Source organism: Notamacropus eugenii, chromosome 2 (genome assembly GCF_028372415.1).
Source record: "Notamacropus eugenii isolate mMacEug1 chromosome 2, mMacEug1.pri_v2, whole genome shotgun sequence".
NCBI lineage: Eukaryota > Metazoa > Chordata > Mammalia > Diprotodontia > Macropodidae > Notamacropus > Notamacropus eugenii.
The window spans coordinates 177672056-177693793 of record NC_092873.1 but is presented as its reverse complement, the minus strand read 5'-3'; the positions used below and the strand labels follow the sequence as shown (position 1 = coordinate 177693793).

Genomic DNA, 21738 nt, shown 5'->3' with positions numbered 1-21738 from the left:
GCACAGGATCTGGCATACAGCAAGTACTATATAAATTCTAATTATGATGATGATAACTCAAAACTTCAAAATCCTCTTTGATATTTTTCTTTTTCTCAACCTCTTACTTCCAGTCAGTTGCCAAATTTCAATATCTTCCACGTATTCTTTATTCCTCATTCACGCGACCATCAGCCAAATTTGTGGCTTCATTATCTTATACAACCTATCGTAGTAAACTCCACTCTCTTCGTTGTTTAGTCTGTCCTTAGAGCTGCCAAAATAACCATCTAATGCCAAGGTCACCACTGCATTCAAAACCCTTCGCTGGCTGTCAGTTGGCTGTATATTAAAATACAAGCTCTATTATCATTGCCATTTAAGCCTATCCATAGCACCTTTCCACTTACCTCCATTAGCCAAAGTACCTTTCATTTTATCTTCCAGCCCAATTGGACTGTTGGCTATTCCTCCATCTCTTTCTGTCTTCCCTTGTCTTTGTGGCTCCGTGGCCTGGAATATGCTCTTTTCCCATTTCTGCATGGTGGAATTGTCCTCTTTCTTTAAGGCTCAGGCCAGGTAGAACCACTCTTTAAACCTTCCTCTAATTCCCAAAGATGAAGATGATACAGCCATTCCCCCTTGAGTCCTCTCTTTTGTATTGTACTTATTTGTGTACTTATTTCCTATATTAGAGGATAAGCTCCTTGAGAGCAGAGATAATGTTTAATTTCATTTTTGTCTTCCCAGATTCTTGCACATATCAAGGTCTTAGGAGAAAATGGATTATAGGATAATCACATTTACAGATAAAAGAGGTCATCTTGTCCAATGCCCTCCTTTTACAGAGGAAGGAACTGTGGCATTTAGAGGTTAAATAACTTGCACATTTTCACCTGGGTAGTAAATGGCATAGTTAGGTCTTGAGCACATGTGTTTTGACCCAAAATCCAGTGTTCTTTCTACTAGGCCATGATTCTTCTCTATTTATTTAGTGTGTGTATGTGTGTGTGTGTGTGTGTTTTTAAACTGCAAGTAAGTGCTATGTACATCTTACCTTCAACATCCTTTTGCCATCCATTTTCCATTAGTTAATGTACTCTGGAAGAGGGAAGAGTTAAGTTGACTTTTCTTTCATGAGAATCTCTAAATTCTCAAATGTTTAAAGTTACAAAAATTCTTGTGCTTAGTGTTCTCTTCGTGTGTGTGTGTGTGTGTGTGTGTGTGTGTGTGTGTTTCAGACTTTTACATTTCACTACCCACTACCTCTCTCCCAACATTTAATCATTTTAGAATTTGATTGGGTGGTAATTGTTCTAACTCTGCCTTTTGCTATCTGAGAAGTAATTATGCAATATTAAATAACACAATTTAACAAGCATTTACTAAAAGCCTCCTGTGTTTTAAGCCATATACTAGACATTGTGGACATAAGGACAACATGAGAATAGTCCCTGTCCTGGAGGAGCCTACATTTTGCAGGGAGAGTAGAAACACATGTAATTAGAAATATATAAATACACACAGACACACATATATGTGTGTGTGTGTGTGTGTGTGTATATGTCTGTGTGTCTGTCTATCCATCCATCCATCCATCCTTCCTTCCTTCTATCCATCCATCCGTCCGTCCGTCCGTCTGTCTATCCGTCTATCCATCCATCCATCCATCTATCCACCCACCCGTCCATCCATCCATCTGTCCACCTACCCATCCATCCATCTGTCTGTCCGTCCATCTATTTATCTACCTTTCTGTCTAATAATTTCAGGAGGGAGAGAAGTAAAGATTAAAGTGTATTGCTTTCAGGTCATTTTGAATCCCTTTTCCACTACTTTCCTTTTCCCTAACTGTTTTTTCCTCTGTTCAGTAAAATCAGTAGAATCCTATACTATCAGAACTGGATGAATCTTTGAGGTCATTTAATCCCTTCATTTTGCGGATGAGAAACTGAGGCCCAGAGAGTTTAGGTGACTTACCTAAAGTTAAAGACTAGTAATTCACTTATATCCATGTTGGAGACCCTTATGGCTAAGGTATCAAATAATAACATGCATAAATAAGTCTTTAATGAGGCTTTGCTGAATTCTATCCCTAGCTATTTTATAGAAAATAAATACTTGCCCATCTTCTTTCTAATGAGGTCCTTGAGTAGAGGTGTGATTTCATGACTGTGGATACTCCCTCCATTGATGCGGTACCATTTGGGCTGTCCATCTGTTGTGTCTCGTTCTCACTTCATGACCAGCCCACCTTCTTTTCCAGTCACACATATTCTTGACAACATCTTTTACACCACTTCTCAAACATGTTGTGAGTGATAACTTGCTGTAGCTTGAGTCTTTCTGTTGCCCTTTGGGCCATTTGTAATTTTAATTCTTGAGAGATTATGGTATTCCATGTTTCCCATTCTTCTTGTCTCTCTGGGAGAATATTGGTGTCAAAGAGATGGTTTTTGGATCCACAGGATGTCTGTTATCGTAGAGAGCACTGTGCAAGTTTGCAAGTGCAGTCCAGCTCCATGATTCTTTTATTTCATTCCTAACCCAGGTCATTATCCATTTATGCAATCGTTAAAAGACAACTTTAGTGACAGGGGTTTAATAATAGTCATAGAGAACAGTTACTGAATAACATCTGTGTGTTGTGTGGTATAATAACCACAGGAAGGGCATCAGAAAACTAGAAGACAAAGGCCTCTCTCCTCAAGAGGCTTAAATCTAGTTAGAAAAATAGAATATACGCTAAGTGCTTTAAAATACTCATCAGGTGAATTAATACAAGCACTGAATGGTACAGAACCATATGAGAATTAAATAGAATGATACAGGATTTATATAAAATATCACACAGAATATTATCACATAGAATCATATCAGTACTTAAATGGTGAGGACATAGAGAAAATGAATGTTTGGAGTACTGTTGGGTTGAAAATGTTGAAGGAAAACCAGAGCATGGATTGGAATAGAACACATGCACATCTCTTTTATATTGGGTAGCTATTAAAACACAATTACTAATACTTTTAAAATTAGATTCAGAGGGTAATGAATTTATAATATATGCTTTTGTCATGGCTTGTCTTTATTTCTAACTTACCTACTAGTCCTGATCATGATATTTTTATTCTGGAAGGATATGGAATGATTTCTCCTTTGTCTCACACACCCAAAGGCGTTGTATCTTTAACTAGGTTACATGTGAAAATTATCAATACATTTCAGTATACTTCAGAATTCAGTATGGTTTTACAGTGCATATGAGCTGGGTTTGTAGGGTCACAAAAATGATGTTTGTTACATGAGAAAATTATCAATACATTTCAATATACTTCAGAATTGAGTATGATTTTACAATGCATATAAGCTAGGTTTATAGGGTCACAAAAATGATGTATCACACGTAGACTTTGTTCAGACGGTGACCCACTTATTATGTACAGAAGAATTATATGTTTAAAAAATTGTTTGTAAAAATATTTAGAGCTGCAAGGGATCTGAAAGGCTATCTAGTACCACCCTTTCCCTTTACCAAAGAATAAACTGAGATTCAGGTTTAGTGACTTGCCCAAGGTCACACAGGTACTGAGAATCATAGGATAAGATATCTAGAAGAAAAGGAACTTAGAGGGCCACTGAGCCTAAACGCGGTACTTTTTCTGCTATACAATGCTATCTTCCTTTAGCTTAAATATTTTATACTTACACTACTAAGTTGAAGGAAAGGAACATTAACATGTTTTCCATGTTTGAAAACCATGGCACCTAAGAGCAAATGCCACTTGTCTTTTTTTTCTATGATTGTATTTCAGTTGCAGAAATAGTTCTAGCATGTTGTTTCTAAAAATAAAGTGTATTCCAGTAAAACTATTCTGTGTGAGAAATTTTATAATTTTATAAACCATAATTTTATAAATATATGAAACATATAAATAACATTCCCATATTACTCCTTAGATGTTAACTCAAATAATATTAAATTTAACAAAATTATGTCAACATTAACCTTAATTTGAGTTTAACATTAATTTGTATTTGGGATCTTGGAGCAGAAAGATAGGGGTGGGGTAAGGAAAGGGGACCTGATGTGTTACAGGTGGGAAGATGGGGGCCCATGTTTTGTTTGTTTTTGCTTGCTGTTGTAGTTTTTATTAAAGCGGTGGCCTCTTAACAGACCTGTGCGAGAACCAGATCAAGTTCTAGGTTCTGGAAAAGGTTGGTGAGGTTCTTCACCAAAGAGCAGTAGCAACAGTAACCTCTGAGAAAGGTATTTAGCAGGAGTCAGGTTCATCTTGTTCTTCCTGGGAGAATGAGAGTTTGTCTGTGGGGCAGAAACCAATAACTCATCTTTTCAGTCTGTCTCTCCCTTTCACTCCCAAATTAGCCTAAGAGTAGTAAATCAGGTTTACTTTTGGTTGAGCTGAGCAGATCTAGTGTTATTCAAAGGTTCAGTTGCCTCCTCTCCCCAATTTATTTGTTTGCTTATCTCTGTAATCCCTTTAATAAGACAAAAAGCAATTCAACTCAGTAATCAGAAAGCAAAGGTTCAATATGTAAACACCTGATTGTTAGAACATTTCAGTCCAAACAAGTTTCAGTGAAAGTGTAATTAGCAAGCCAATAAATGGAAATGACTGATGACAGATGCTTCACTATATTAATAGAGAAAAAGTGATGGAAAACACTGAGTCCCTGAAGCAGGATGGAAGCTGGGAATGTGGAAGACGGACTTCAAAGGCTTCATAGATTTGCCCAATGTGGGCACTGTTTATTTCTGTTTGGGTAGGAATTCAGCACAGAGCTCTGAACTAAGCAATTTTTCAAATGCAGTTGCAAATACAAGCAATTCTACTTCTACTAGTTTAGGTATAACTTTTGTTTTTGTTTTTTAAACGTGGCTGATGTACATAAAAGAGATTCCCTCCTAGGGAATCTATTAATTAACTTCTTAGAGTATATGATAAGATCTAGAATTGGAAATCCATGTAGTCCAATCTCCTTATTTTACAGATGATGAAATTGGTGCCCAGGAAGGTTAAGGTTCTCACCCTGGGTCACCAAGTAGAAGGTGTCAGAGGTGAGGTGTGGACCCATGTTCTTTGACTTCAGCACCAGTTCTGTTCTCTCTATTGCTGTCCTTCCTATATATTGTATTTAAATTTTTTTTTTAATGTTCTTTAAGATGTTTTGGGGTTTTTTTAGGCTTAAGCTTTTTGTTTTTCTGGATGGAGTGTCAGTGAGAGTAACTCATGGCTGCTGACACAGTAGATGAGAATTATAAAAAACGAGGATTCTGATCAGCTCAAGGTGGAGATAAATTGAAAAGTACTTTTTGCTGCTATCTGATGTACAAAGTCTGAGCTAAATCCAACTGGCGAAATGATGGTCAGGAAGTAACTAATGGTTCTGGATGAGATGCATCATGTAGTTTAATGCCCTTCAAAATCTGGGACCTCCATGATGTAGCTGAGGACCCTCCTCAGTTTGTGTCTGCTCTGTCTTGTTTTTTGCCCTGGTTTAAACTAATAATTCCCATAATCCCAAGCATCAATTTAGAAAGTACTCTTCACATGGAAAACAATTTATAATAATCACCCACACAGTATTTTGAAAAACCTATAAAAGTTAATGCAAAATAGTTGACATTGTAAAAGTTATGAAATTTATAGATTTATATACCTTTTTAGATGGAAGGAACTTCAGACTTCAGACACTCTGATGTTTCTCAACTATCTGAACCAGGGATCGTTTTTTAAAAAACTAGCATTCAGAATTTTAACTACCCAAATATCCTTACTTCTGAAAATCATATAATTTAAAAAAGAAAACCTGATCTCCTTTCCTTTTTTGCCTTGCTGCCTGTCCTTCTATTTCCATGTATTTTATTTCCTTTCTCATTACCTCCCTTCTGCTTGCCCCTGTAGCTTTCTCCTGTCTCATATCTTCCTCAAATGCCTATTTCTCATCTCTTAAAACACAGAGAACCAGTCACAGGATTTTAGGATTGAGAATTAGAAGGGGTCTTAGAGATGATCTAGCCCAATCCCTTCATTCTACCAAGGAAGAACGTGGAAACCCGGAGACAGCATTCTCCAAGGTCAAATATGTAGTAAACAGCAGAGATTTGAATGCAGGATCTCTGCTCTTTCAATGAAAAATCAGTGAGCATTTATCAAACCCCTCCTACATACCAGACACTATGATAGGGACTAAGGAATCAAAGATCAAGATGAAATAGTCCCTGACCTCAAGGAGTTTGTAGTCTATGAGGAGAGACAGTATGAATGAATAGTATAAAGTCAATCAACAATTCATTAGGTATCTTTTCTACGCAAAATAACTACATGCAGTCTCTTGTGCAGAGGGTTTTGGAGGGCACAGAAGTTTGAGAATTTAGATATTTTATTTTTCACAGTATGGTTGGATTTTAGGTCGGATTTTAGAAACATGAATTTTCTCCAACACCTTTATTTTAGAGATGAGGAAACCAAGACCCAGAGAGACCAAGGTGTCATGTCCATAGCCATGTGATACAACCAGATTTAAAAGACAGGCACATTAGAAGAATAGTGTTCCCCATCTTTGATGGAGGCTTTTTAATCCAAGTAATTGATTGTATTATTCAAGCAGTTCATTGTATCCATATCTTAAAACCTTGTTAATATGGATACTTGGTCAGGATGTGGACATAGAAAGCCTCATGATATTGAACTTGGGTGTTACTGGTCAATACAAGATTCAGATTCTTATTCTTGCATTCACACTCAAGCCCCTGCAGCTCCAATGTGATATTCACAGAGCCTATGTATGCAATGTAATTCTGAATCATGAAATACAACCAACTCTCCACGTGGAAGACAGAACCAAAACATTTATTCAAACACCGGAAAGCTAGATCCCAACATCAGAAAGCCAAATCCATCATAGCAACAAAGAAATCTACGTACAATAACAGTGCAGAGGGTGACATCATTACTAAGCCTTCCCTCTCTTAGGACAGAAATCCTCTTTTTCTTGCAGAACCTATAGTCTCTTAAACAAATCACTAACAAGTTATCCCACTCCCTCTAGTTGCCTGCTCTCTCTTTTCCAGCTCTAAGTGTTCTGACTCACTGCCTGCTCCACCCCGTCCTGTTCTACCTGTTCAGCAAACTCCTCCCACCACAGGCTCCTTGTGACTCAGACTTTCATGTGGCCCAGGCAGTCACATGAGCCTATTAGTGAATGGGAAAGATCTTCCCATTTAAATTACCATTACAGTCCTTTGCCATTTCTCGATTTTGACTATATATCTTTGTAGAACAGCTTTACTGAAACTAATTTGTTCTTGGGATTTGAAATATTTTGACAGAACCCATAAATGCTGTTTTAAGCAGCTTAGGAAGTATGGGCTACTCCTGGGAAAAGGGAGAGACAGGAACATTTTCGAGTAAAATAGATGAAAATGAGTCTGTTTTCATGTTTAATAGTGGCCATGTGTGCCAAGCATTTTTGAAGTATGATTTCATATTTTATGTCTTAGAGGACAGGAAATATCACTAGTATCAATATTTTCTCATAGACCCCTTATTCATTTTGTTGGCATTACCAGGGTTCTGTGGAACATTCTTGGAAACACTGTCTTAGGCTACTTGGTAACTACTATCCTTTCCTCTTCTGAAGATGCCATTGAAGTTGCTTGTCCTGTTTTTTAATCCTAGACTTTCTCCTCAGAGTTCTCTGTCATCCCTGCTTCATGTCATTCTTCTTCCTCCCTCTCTGATTCTGATAATTTGCCAACTATTGTGTTGCTATAATGGCTAAAAGGAAGAAGCAACCATGAAGTTTGCTTATTTTCCATTTCTGCTAATTAATCTCAACAGATAACATTAAAAGGGCAATTTTCTTGCAGAACCTATAAAGTGCAACAGCAGCTTTTTTTTTTTTTAATTTTCATCTCTTGTAAACCACTAAGAGACCAACAGTGTGGAAACAAACAGAATTTATAATAACTGTTGAAATCTTACTGCAGCCTGGGTAGAATGCAGTACTAATTTGTTTTACTGGGTTTGGGTATTGCTGAATTCCTGCAGGGTTCCAAGGATGCTCTGGGGGATGGTGACTCAAAGCTATCCAGAGCATATGTCACTCATCAAATTAGAGTAGTTAAAGAAATAGTGGGGTGCAGGGTAATGCTGTTTTGTGAGGGCTATCGGAAAGCCAGGTGAAAATATCTAGAGAAATTACATGTTGTTTAATGGCAGAGTCAACTTTGTCTAGGCATCTCCTATTTGAATATGGATTGTATATATGCCTGACCTGGGGTAGAGCCTTCTGAGCTCTTATTGGTCTGATCAGCCACTATCAGACACTCTGTATTTGACCCCAACATCATGATGTCATTTTGGTCCTCTTCAAGAACAACAACCAAACTAAACCAGACCAATCTGAATAAAAAACGATCTTCTATATAAACTCTGGTATGGGAAGCATTCACTTCAATCTGTATGACTTTATTTAGGAAGTGATGCACAAAACATTAAAAATGGTTCTTTATAAAATAGTTGTGTCAGTGGCACTTGGGGCTGATTCTAAGATACACATTTTTAGATCTTTCACTCAGTGGCTGTGTTACTTTGGGTGGGTCAGTTAGTTTCTTATGGGTCTCAGTTACAGTGCCTGGCACATAGTAGGTCTTAACAAATATTTATTGATTGATCTCTAAAATAAAATATTGGAAATGAAAGGTCTTTCTCATGTTAAATTACACTGTGGACAGACAAAATATCTAAATTTTTAGACTGCTCTCCTCTCCAAAACCACTTTGCTCCAGAAGCAACAAGGTATGGAACATTGGACTTGGAGCCAAAGAATGTGGGTTCAGATCTCAGACTTTTCTTTTTTAAGATCTGTGTAATATAGGAAGAGTCATAAATTTCTCAGCTGTCGGACAAGGAGATTGGATGAAGGAGGTAGGGCCAGGCCACAGATGAAATTAGGAAGCAGTTGAAGTTTGTCTTTATAGCTATTCTCTTTCCTTTCCAGCTGCCTTCTCCCCTTCTCTCTGGGGGCTATTCTTGCTGTTATCTTAGATTCTGTTGTCTTAGATCTATTTTCCCAAGTCAAAATATAATCTCAGGGAAAAAAATTGATAAATTCCTTCAATTCACGACAATGAGCCATAATAGATAGAAGTCCCACCTTGGAAGCAAGAATTTGTTTGAAGTTGCATATCAGACACATAATGACTAAGTTACTCTCAGGAAGTCACTTAACTTTGGCGTCCCCAACATCTCTCTAAGATTATAACCATCCATTAAGTTCCATACCAATGAAATCACAGGTACAGACCAAGAAGAAAGAGAAAGAAAGGGAGAAAGAATGAAAGGCAGAAATGAAGGAAAGGGAAAAAAAAGCAAAAAAATGTATAAAAGAGCTGATAAAGCTTAATATTTATGTTTCTTAGAAGACATTTTAGTGGAAGACAAAGCCTTAAATTACAGAAATAAATAATTATTGGTGGAATTTTAAGTGTCACACTCGAGAACACATTTTTGGTAGAATTTCCCAAATCCTTCAGATCTCACTGTATTGATAGCCAATTACTCTACTTAAGGGTAATGCTAACCCCATTAAACAGAATCTGTAAAAATCCTATGTGATTTTGCATAGATCTCTGACAGTACCCACAAAGATAATTTTTAAAAAGGTCTCTTATTTCTATGCAATCCAAAATCCCCCAGCAACCATTCATGCCTCTTCCCTCCTTCCCCCATAGATATAACAAAAGCTTGTGTCCCAGACCATTTCTAATAATATGTGAAAAGTAAAGCGCATAACAACAATGGTAGAACATGTGTTCAATTATGTATTTTTATTCATGGAACGCATTTCAAATTTATTTTAGCAGTTTAAATAAAAGAGTTTAATGTATATTTAGTCAAGCATTACAGTAGTAAGGGCTTAAGCAGATTAGAAATAAATGAATCCAATTAAAGAACATGTCTTTGAGATTTGACATGTCCTAGGTATGAATGAGCAGTTTGCATAGCAACAGTAAAGAAACCATTAATGATTAACTATCTGGAAGAAGCTTAATCAAGGATAAGTACTATAGAACATACCACCAAATCTTTAAGTTAAATAAATGGAGATTTGTATATTTAAAAACATTGTTTGCATCAGTAAAAATTTTTGGTGTGCCTTTTTCTCCCCTCTTGTAATGTTCATGGTATCATGTTCACTTTATTTATCATTAGATAAATGCAGTGTTAGAGTGACTTTCCCACGGGCTGTGACCATGCTCTGGTATATAATGTGTTGTAACAAGAAAAGCGTTGAAAACCCCACGTCAGTATTTATTATGTTGGCTTTCTTGAAATGGAAATTTATTGCTATGTATTTTGAATCCTTTCTTACATTCTGCTGTGCACGTGACATGCTTCCCCTCTTTCTTATTTTGTGTTTGAGTTTGTTTCTTTTTCTTATTGTGTATTTAAGTTTTAGTAATAAAAAAAGAACATCGTTGTAATTCCAGGAAGAGGGGGAGAGCTAGGGTCTGGTTTACATGTGCTACTAACTTCTGCCATGTGAGATTTAATAATCCCTTCACCTCTGTGGGCTTCAGTTTTTTCATCTGTATGTAAAATGAAACGGTTGACTTAAGATGGCCTCCAAGGTCCTTTCTAGTGCTTTCATTCTTTGATCTGCTGTAAAATGTAGAACCAAACCTTGACTGATTCAAGTACCATTGCCTTGTTCTTCCTCTGTTTTTGTTTTCCTGGGATCATAGATTTGCTAGGCTGAAACAGACCTCTGAATTAATTTAGTTCAATCTCTTTGTTTTATAGAGAGGAAAACCTAGGCATAGGGAAGGGGAATTAGAGATGAGGAAGGTGTGGCAAGATGGCAGTCTGTATGAAAAAGATTTGGATATTTCAGTGAATTGATGGTCAACCTCTTTACCTTAGACTTTCTTGAGAGATACAGTGTCTGGGACTAGAGAGAGGATAGTCTGGTTATGCTCCATCAGCCCATATGTCTGGCATTGTGTTCAGGTTGGTGTGCCAAATTTTAGGAAAGACATTGACAAGCTGGCAAATTTCTAGAGTAGGGTTCCAGCATAGAGAGGGTCCTGGAGAAATGCTGGTGATGAATGGAGAAGATTAAGGATTGGCAGGGTAAATGTTTCAGAACTTCTTTAGGGGTGGGGGATGATGTATGCATGACACACCTTTAATTTTAATCTGCATCATTAACTTTTTAAAACTGTTAACACTTTCTTAAGTCTACATATTCAACAAAATAATAAATCAAGCCCTAATTTGTAGTGTTTGCTGACTTCTGACCTGTAAATATTCACATTTAAAAGTTAACAACCAGCTCTCCAACTGGTATGGGCTGGCTGTAGCACACCCCAGGAGCTGAAGGTGGGGAATTTGGGTGAGTGGAAAAGCAGCAGTTTTCAAATTCAAATTTAATCTCTGACACTTACCAACTATGTGACCCTGGCAAGTCACTTAACTTTTGTCTGCTTCATTTTCCTCATCTGTAAACTGGGGATAATAATAGCACCTACCTCCCAGGATTATTATGAGGATCAAATGAGATAGTAGTTGTAAAGCACTTAGCACAGTGCTTGGCACATAGCATAGCTAATAGTAGGTGCTATGCAAATATTAGCTCTTGATGATGATTGATGATTTTGATAATTTGTTCTGCTTAGCCTCCCAGGTCGAACCAGTGGAAGTTTGAGAAGTAGATTCTGGCTTGATGTAAGGACAAACTTCTTAACAATAGAAGATATAAAATAATGAAATGGAACTACTTAAAATATAGTGGGTTCCCTCCTCAGTAGGAGGACTACAAGAAGTCCTCTTCTGAAGTCATTGTAGAAGGGATTCCTGTTCAGAGATCAAACTAGATGAACTTTGAGATATCTTTAAATTCTGAGAAACTTGGATTCAGTGATTCTGTAAAATAACTTTACCGAGATGTCTCACAAGCTGCAAGTAGCAAAGCCCTTATTAAAATCCAGGTTCTCTGACTGTGGACCCAGTGCCCTTTACACTACACCATGATGAGATTACTTTTTTGTCACCTTCTTAAATAGTGGCTGAAGTTTGGGGAAGGAGAGAGACCTGAAGTCTTGTAGGATTCAAAATTTTAATTTATGTAATGGATGAATGTTATAGAGTGTAATATAGTATTTTATTTTTGATTTCACTGACCCACAACCTTCAGCCCCCAAAACAGTAAAATAGCCAGAAAATTAGGAACAGCAAGATTTGGAGAATCAACAAATTGGAAAATGTAACTCATGGATAATCAGAAACTACCTACAAATGGTTATATGAGTAGGCTCTGAGCATGAAAAAATCATAGATGAAGTTCGAAGAAAAATAAACTGGGATTCGTTTAATTTAGATAGTGGTAGATGTGCATTTTAAAATTCATTGATGATTGTACCATTTACTGCAACCATAGGGCAAAACTTCATTGCTTCTTTTCATTTGTTGGTAATAGTTTAAAATAGTTTCTTTCGGCAATAGTTTAAAATAGCAGTTTTGTTTTTTAACAGAGAAGATCCTGGGGAACCATTGAAGTTTATGTGTGTTTTTTCATGGACACACTGAAGTTTTGAAAGTCAGGTAGGGAGGATGGAAGATGCAATGCTGAACAAGAACAATTAGAGATATGTTAGTATCATATGAGTAATTATATGAACTATTTGTGTCCGATTTGTTGCAGAGTCTTCCAAGATCCTATGGGTCTGATCAACCACAATAGGATACACTGCACATTGACCCCAACATAGTGATATTATTTTGGTCCTCTTTGAGAAAGGAGGACAACAACCAACCAACCAACCAACCAACCAACCATATGAATAATGATTGCCTTAGCAATCCCTGCAGCATTTGGAAGCCTAGCAAAAAGAGAGTCTTTCCTAGAAGCGTATAGAAGTATGTGTTGGGAGCACTTGCCTGAAAAGGGATTATTTACATTATTTTAATAGAGATTCAGGATTTCAGTTTATAATTTGGAGGATAATTGAGTATGATGCAGAAAATTTGCCTGGATCTGGCATTGAGGGCCAAATAGTTTTTTTCCCCCCGCCCAAAAAAAAGCGAACTCACCTTTGGAAGAGGGTCTGTGTGAGATGGTTTGGCCAAATAAACAGGCAACAGAAGAATAATGAGATATGTCACACTGATGGTATCATGGTTTTGTAGCTATGGATTTTTATTTGCCTAGTGTCTAGGGCTATACACAGACACATACTTGTGTTTAACTTAATGTGGTGTTTTTTTAAATCAGTAAATTAACAATTTTAAAACTACGTGATGCTAAATCATCAGTGTCTGATTTTTTCTTTTTTCTACTTAATTTTCTTTTGGTTGTGGACTTTAGGTTTTTGATATGTCAAGTAAGAATGATGTGTGGGGAGTTACTTTTTATTCACCAGTCTTTTTACCTGAAGTCATTATCATAATTATAAATAAGAAATGTTAGGGAACAGAGTGATATCATTTGAAGTAAATACACAAGGTAACTAAGAGTTTCCATGTATGCCACTGTATTTAATCATTTGTAATACATTGAAACACGTTAAGCAATTTACTTTTATTGACTATTATTTAACATTGTAACTATAACATTAACATATAGAGTCTTAGGGGTCATTATTAGGTAAAGAAAATATAAGATAGGGAACAGAATTCTACTCCAGAATGTGACTTGGGAGTCTTGCTCACTTGGTGTTGGCCTCTTGTAAAAGAAAAAAAGAATACTGAAAAAAGGTTCTGTTTATTTGAACTTTATGGTTTAGACTTTTGCATAAATGGTGGTTTATTGCGTGATAAAGATGATATCAAACATTTGAAAATATTTGTTGCATACTTACTATATTCTGTAAAGCATCTTATCAGATGGTTTAGGGTAAAGAGGTAGATATTAGGTATATTTCCGTACCTACAGTTTAGTTGTAGCAGGAAGAAACTCTCTGTCTGCCTCTCTCTCTCTCTCTCTCTCTCTCTCTCTCTCTCTCTCTCTCTCTCTCTCTCTCTCTCTCTCTCTCTCTCCAGTAGGATAAGGAAGTACAGAAAAAGTGTAAAACAATTGATATAAGTTCTCCAAGATTTCTGAGGTGGGACAGATCACTTAGGTCTGAACTATCTATAAGAAGTCATAATGAAATAAGACTTAAGACAGCATTAGGACATGTATAAACTAGATTCTGTTTTAATGGGAGGAACTTAGCAAAAGACCAAGGAAGAAGCACTGTTAATTGCAGCATCCATGTGTATATCCATGTTGTGGGGACAGCTGGTAGTTGGCTATCCAATGCTCTTTAAGAGGTTTCTTAGTTTCTGAATTTAACTTTTAAAATATTTGATATTCAGATCCTTTCTTTTAGACATTGAAAGGAAATAATCAGCTTTAGCCATATAATATCACTCTTTTTTTGTAAACTGTTCTGGTGATTGTGATAGCAGCAGTGGATCTGAGGATGCATAGGAATGGATGAAGAGGGATGGATATTACAGAGTCAACGTTTATGTAAACGAAATTATATTTGGGAGCTAGTAGAAGTGCCAGATCAAGTAGTGAAAACCACAAGGAAGAAACACAAATCCACTTATTAGTATGAAACCATTACATTTCCAAGGGTGCCTTAGTGTAATTTCCCTGCAGGACTCTTTAGTCTATGAAGCCTTCACAGTAAGGAATGCTGCTTATCAGCCTGAAGGCTGGACTCCATAGGAGCCTGAAAATGAAGCACAAAGCAAGTCTCTTTGCTGCAGAGGTTGGAACTGTGGACAGACAGTCATGGTGCCAGATTATAAGGAAGGTCATGGACTTCGTGTAAGAGTGACTATAGAATCCAATTAAAAAGTTTAGTATAGGCAGTCATTCCCATTTAATCCCATCACTGCTTAATGCAATGCTCTGCTTATTTCAATCAACATCTTTTTGAGCCAAATCAGTTGTATGTCTTTGTTTCCACGTTTTTCAGAGTAATTTGATCACCTTCAGCTGTATAAAAAAATGGATAGCTCAATTGGGAAATCTGGCAACATCCATTAAGAATAATAATATAACATAAAACAGGGAGAGAGGAACTGAATTTTTGTTAGATATTATGCAAAGATATCAATAGAGAAGTAAAATAAGAAGTTGTCTAAGATGGAGATGAAAAATGCTCACTGATACAAGAAAAAAGAGAAAGCTTCAAGAATCCCCGATAAGAATAACTCAAAAAGTTAGATTGACAGTTCAAGCGTCTGTTTTGGGGGAATATAGATTGTTCTTCATAGTGTTATGGGGTTTGCAGTTCCATATCTTTCCTTAAAAACTATTAGAGTGATATTATCTTTTTTTTTGTGGTTGACACCAAAGTTTATAGCACAGACTCCTAAATTGTCCTAAGGAAATTAGATACTTTGTACAACGGGAATGTGTATTATCTTCTAAATACTAAATTAAACATTATCCTCGTCATTACATATGATGTGAATATAGGTTGAAGTGTAAAATTGTTTTATGTCCAATTTAATTTGGAACACACCTAATGAAAGGATAATCCGTGTAAAGGAACAGGTACAAAAATGTTTACTAAGCCAAGGGGCTGCATTGAGTATGCTGGCAACTGGGTGGTGAATTGTGTTATGTAACATGTCACTCAAGTGTGGGCTAAGAAAGACCTATGACAATGAGATTACACAGTTTTACAAGAAAAAGGTGAATCTGGAACTATTTTAAAGTTTAGAGTAGATGCAGATGACAAAATTTGTGATCTGAGTCGTTCTTGACTGGTTATAGTTGAATAAAATTATGCTTGCTCATCTGTGCAAATGGAGATGCAGTTGACCAATTCCAAGCGTTAGTGATTGCAAATTACCCGTGTCCCACTGCTTTTAGGGCCAGAAACCCCACTGGAGTCATTGCAAAATTAGTTTTAGAAAGTAGATGACTAATCCTCTGGTGTCTAACAGTGGAAGAGAACGAACTATTGTATTTATCTTGGTGACAGCCATTTTGAAATATGTGGCAGACAGCTTATCTTACTGATTTTTTTATAGTTACTGTATTTGGGATTATTGAACTAACCCTTCCTTGAGGTGAATACCTACAGTGTTCTAAATAGGGCCTTTAACAAAAAGCATTTCTAAGGCGATTTTACATAATGGATTTAATGTAGTATGAATATCAAAACCCAGTTACGTATTAAATTTGCTTTTCAAATTAAAGCTTTCTGTTATTCCCTTTTTAGAATTTGCCCTGCTGCACAGGGAAAAATTAAAAGTCTTTACTGTACATGCATATACATTTCAAGATATATTTTCTTACGAGTGTGTCATTTGTTGATGTGACCAGGCCAGGCTCAACCCCAGAGAGGTTTATCTCCTGTCCATTTCTAAGAGGGTACATAGTGTGCTTCTGTATTTGCTTGATGGATGCTTTCTCAGACCTACAGATCAGAAGCTTTCACACAACTTGTCATTTTAGACCCTTATCTGGGGGCACAGAAAAGTTCAGTAACTTGCTCAGTCACATAGTCAGGATATAGTAATGGTAGAACTTGAATCTAGGTCTTCTTGACTCTGAGACCAGCTTTCTTTTCAATCATAGCATGGTTCTTTTTTCTTCCTTCCTTCCTTCCTTCCTTCCTTCCTTCCCTCCTTCCTTCTTCCTTTCCCTATCTCCTTCCTTCCTTTCTTCTTTCTTTAGATTTGTGAAGCATCTTTTTTTTTACATTTAATTTTTATTTTTCCTCAATTACCTGTAAACAGTTTTTTAAACATTTGTCTTTTAATATTATGGGTTCCAAATTCTCTCCCTCCTTCCCCCCCCTTGAGAAAGCAAATAATTTGATATCGATTATATACGTGCCATCATCGATGTGAATATTTTGAGCTTTAGCAACGAATACCTTACCTTGGTAAATAATTTGCTCTCTACCGCTGAAAAGATACACGTAAATGAATGGTCATGGAAAATTAGGGTAAAACAGCAGAAGAATTATATCAGAATATATGCTGCTTGTGAGTAGGGATTGTTTGGTTCATTGTGTTTATATTCCCAGTTCTTTGTACAGTGCCTGGCATTTAGTTGGTGTTGAATAATTGAGTTTGATTAATAAGCAGTTAGCTTCAGTGAAAAGAGCTGTGATGTTTACTAAAATATAGAAATCACATCATTTCCTTGCTATGGACTTGAAGGTTTACCTGCTTCAGAATCCCAGAGAATGTCATTATTTTTGTGTTAACACAGGGACAGCAGTTTTTGTTTGGTTTTTCTGTATTTTCATTTCCTTTATATAGTGAAGCAGAGCATCATGATTTCCCATTCTATATGTCACAGTAACTAGAATTGGAGAATTCTGTTAGTGCCTTTGGTTGGAACTAATGCCTCTTTTTACAGTCTGGTGGCATGTGTGGTACTTCTCCACTTGCATGCAAATGCCTTGTTTGTCTCTGAAGTTAGCATTTGAGAAAACAGACTCGTGATAGCGGTGGTCATGCATCAGTGACATATTCGTTAGCAGTGTAGTGAAACTCTCCCTGTAACATACAAATGGAGGGATGCTGTGATTAGAACAGCGTTTCCTTGTACAGCCGCTCATTTCTAGTCTCTCATCTATGCATTGTGTGGCTGGAGTATTGCTTTGCCTAACTCTTGGAAGAAGTTAGTTCTTCTGACAGGTTCCCTCCTTCCTTACTCAGTGTCCCTTACCATGCACCTTCCCATCCCTATAAAAACAGAAATTGCTGTATTGATAGGTAATATAGCCCATTCACTTAATATGTTTGTTTGTCCAACAGATAACACTTACCATATGCCACCACTATGGATATTTTGGCCATTTATTAATTTAAAAAGGTTTCTCTATGTATGGTATTTCAGGACTGAAGTTCTACTCCATTGATTCTTTATGGCAGGGGGATGACTTGGCCTCTTGAAGAGTATGTCGCTGGATTATGAGCTCTTTGAGGGCAAGGACTGACTTTTTGCCTTTCTTTGTATCCCCATTGTTTAGCATAGCACTTGGCACCCAGTAGACTGAGGTAGCTAGGTGGTACAATGAATAAAGTCCTAGGTCTGGAAGTTAGGAAGACTCATCTTTCTGGGTTCAAATCTGGCCTCAGACACTTAGTAGTTATGTGACCCTGGGTAAGTCACTTAATCCTGTTTTCCTCATTTTCCTCATCCGTAAAATTGAACTTGAGAAAGAAATGGGAAACCATTCTAGTATCTTTGCCAAGAAATCACCAAAATGGGGTCATGTAGAGTTGGACATGACTGAGCAACAACAAATAAATGTTTATTGACTGAGTGTAAACTTTGCCAAGTTCTTTCAAGCTGGAGGGGCATTGAGTATGGTCCACTTTACCGATTATACCAGTGGTTGGAAGATCAGCCTAGTTTAGGCCAGAAGGGATCCTCAGCAGGTTGGGCCATAGAATGATGACTTTTTCAATCAAAGCAAATCACACTGATAAGTTATAGGAGGGTTGAAATTTGTATGGGCAGGAGGAGTATCCACATGAGTGAAACATGTTTCCTTGAAACTCTCTGAAATACTGTTCGCATATTGGAAGTGCTTGGCAAATGCCTGTTAAATTTTATTGAATTCAGAAATTGTGGAAGAATTTAGAATAATCTTATTATTAATGTGTCAAAGTGGATAGAAAAGCTGGTTTTGAAGCCAGGAAGACCTGAGTTCAAGTTTCCCACTATGACACACACTGGTTTTGTGACCCTGGGCAAATCACCTAACCTCTCAGTGCTCTAGGAAACTCTCTAAGATTTTAAATTGCAGAAAAAGTGCCCACTTACTCTGGTAAAGCAAAGTACTTCACTCCGGAATTCCCTGTACTTATAAAATCACATCTAATTTATGATACCTCTTTTCTTGGAATTTAAGTATGATTCATTGTGACTTAGAAGCAGTTAGATGATACAGCGGATAGAGGGCTGGGTCCAGAGTTAGGAGTATCTAAGTTCACTTCCCTTCTCTAAGTTCAGGTCCCTTATTAGCAGAATAATCCTGGGTAAATCATTTAATTTCTCTGTGTCTTATTTTCCTCATCTGTAAAATGGGGATAATAATAGCTTCTACCTCTCAGGGTTGTTGTGAAAATGAGATAATATTTGTAAAGAACTTTGCAAACCTTTAAGCATTAGAGAAATGCTAATTATTACTTGAAACGGTAAAAGTGAAAAATCGTTGTTTACCTTCATCGTCTCTAACCCCATAGTGACTGAGCTATAATACAGATTTAGTAGTCATTTCAGAGTTAGTCACAGACATTTTCAGGAGCTCATAATCTTCACCATAAACCAACCATTTTCTTCTCCCTATCGGAGCACATTCAATTTGGATCTTTGCTCTTGAGTAAAACTTCAATCAGAAGAAGCACAGTCATACACAGTAGTACCCTCTTTAAAAGGGAATATCTCTGTGTTTTAATAAAAAAAAATTTCACAAGGAAAATGACATTAGAAATAGGAGACAACAGCTATGTTCCTGGTTGTCTATCTAGTAAAGGAGAAGCCAGGGTATTTTGTCCTCTGGATTTTCATTGTTTTATTGACAAGATTTCAAATTGTGGCAGATTTTAAGCTGATTGACTGGCTACCAGAGTGTGAGCTCTCATGGTCAATAGATAAGACCTTCATTTGCCCTGTTTATACAATGGCTAATGGAAGGACAGAGAGACAACTGGATACTTTATGGGACTTTTTTTGATCTGTCCAAAAGTCTTTTCTCATAAAGAGGACCCATTTGGTTAGCAGATGCACGGTTGGGAAAAATAACTCAAATTTGAGTCTTTCTCATTCCTCTAATTTTCTACTTTAGCCCCAGACTTAACGGAAATTGTAATCAGCAAATATTCATTAGCATTTACTATATGCTAGGTTCTATACCACTAGATATAGGAAATGCAAAGATGTATGAAATATAGTCTCTCCTCTCCAGGAGTTTATAAAGACTTGTACAGGTTGTGTATACATGAAACCCAGGAACAAAGATTAAATGCTAGTTAGTCAGGAAAGTTGTCAAAAGAGTATTCAATTTTATTTGGGCCCTGAGGGATAGATAGGTTTTTGATGGAAAGGAGATAGGGAGGTCATTACAGGAAGGAAAAATTGTATGAGCACAGGTTTGGAGAGTGCAAAGTATGTCAAAACACAATTTGACACAAAGAAGGGTATAGTAGGAAATAAAACTGGAAGGACAAGTAGGGGTTAGATTGCAAATGGCATTAAATGCTTGGCTAAGAAATTTGGAGTAAGTAGCATCCATAGTTTTATACAAACCTTGATTCCACAGAGTACATACAAAGTTTTAAAAAGACATGGCTTCTGCTCTCATGAATCTTCTACTCTAGTAACTGTTAGTTATTAATACATATTTTCCTGTCTTCCCAATTTTTATTTCCTTTAGGAGGATTTTTCACTTCTCCTGAGTTAGTGGTTAAAAGGGCATGTTCTCATATGATTATTGTAATATTCTGAAGTTGTGCTACAGTGCAGTTCTTGGAAACTGATGTTGTGGGGAACATCCATTTCTAGTATGGTATCACTAAAGTCACCAAGTACATCTTCTAATGTTTACTCATCAAATAGCTACATTGCAGAAGGACCACTAGAATTCGCTCTATTATTTTGTACTTGAAAAGATAATAAAACAATAAAAACTGATGAATTATGAATCAACATGGGTAGATCACATTAATCAAATACTATAATTATTCTGTGATAAGTATGATAGCAAAGTCTGAATTTGTTGTTTGAATTTTCATGCCTTTCTTGTGATTAGCATTAGAAAAAGTGAGGAATTAGAACACATTACCTATTTTTTCTCTCATCATTTCAAGTACTTAAAAAAATTCCTACTTGTTTCAAACACAGATTTGTATTTCTAATAAGAAAACTCCTGAATTCAGTATATTTGCGGGATATTTAAAGTCAGTATTTTTTGTATTCCTTGCAGAGATACAGAATATAAAGGACTTCAACTCTCCTTGGATCAGATCACAGCCACCAAACCATCCTTCTCCTATACCAACACTACACCCACCATAACTGACAACCGGAAGGGGAACAAGCCCCGCCTCTCAAACACAAAATCAAAGTCCAGGACGTCTCCATACCCTCAGGTATGTGCAAGGGTTGCTGCAGATATTTTTCTTTTCATTTGATTTGGCTTGAATTCATGCTTGAGGAAACCATGGTATTGATTGGAATGAGTTATCCAGCTTTAATACAACTCAAATTTCTATACATCTAGAAGTTTTTCTTTCCACTGATGACTTTTTTTTAATAACCTGTTTTCTTTTAAGCCATGGGACTTCCCCACTTTTCAGCTAACAGAAACAAATTCAGAGAATGCCTTGATTTCTGTTCGTTTGTTTGTATCCCTTTCAGTATACTAAGCCTTACACGGAGAATAGCCCTCTTCAGCTTTTTGTATCTTTTAAGTATCTTTTCCAAGACATTTTATACTAAAGTATTTTAAGGAAGCAGTCTATTTGCCAAGATACAGAAAGACCAGGAGTTTGGAATAGAAAATTCTAATCCTGTGACCAAGAATTGAAGGGAGAGCAAAGTAAGAGACTTAGGCAAAGGATCAAGGATGTGATTTCCTATGCAGTTTAGAAACAGATGGGCTGTTCATGAGAAAGAAGGAAGCAGAAAGGCTATTCCAGATGGTAGGAATGATCAAAAAAGTAGCTCTGAGCTCACTCATCTTTGTCAAGGGTGTGG

At 36.7% G+C, this 21738-nt stretch overlaps 1 protein-coding gene across 1 annotated transcript in view; it reads left to right on the top strand.

The window, feature by feature from the left end:
* SIM1 (SIM bHLH transcription factor 1) overlaps nucleotides 1–21738 on the top strand; it is a 76609-nt gene that overhangs the window by 26860 nt on the left and 28011 nt on the right. The window contains exon 10 of the mRNA XM_072642928.1: nucleotides 20966–21131. Coding sequence (XP_072499029.1) covers nucleotides 20966–21131 — 166 coding nt within the window. The remainder of the gene's footprint in view (nucleotides 1–20965; nucleotides 21132–21738) is intronic.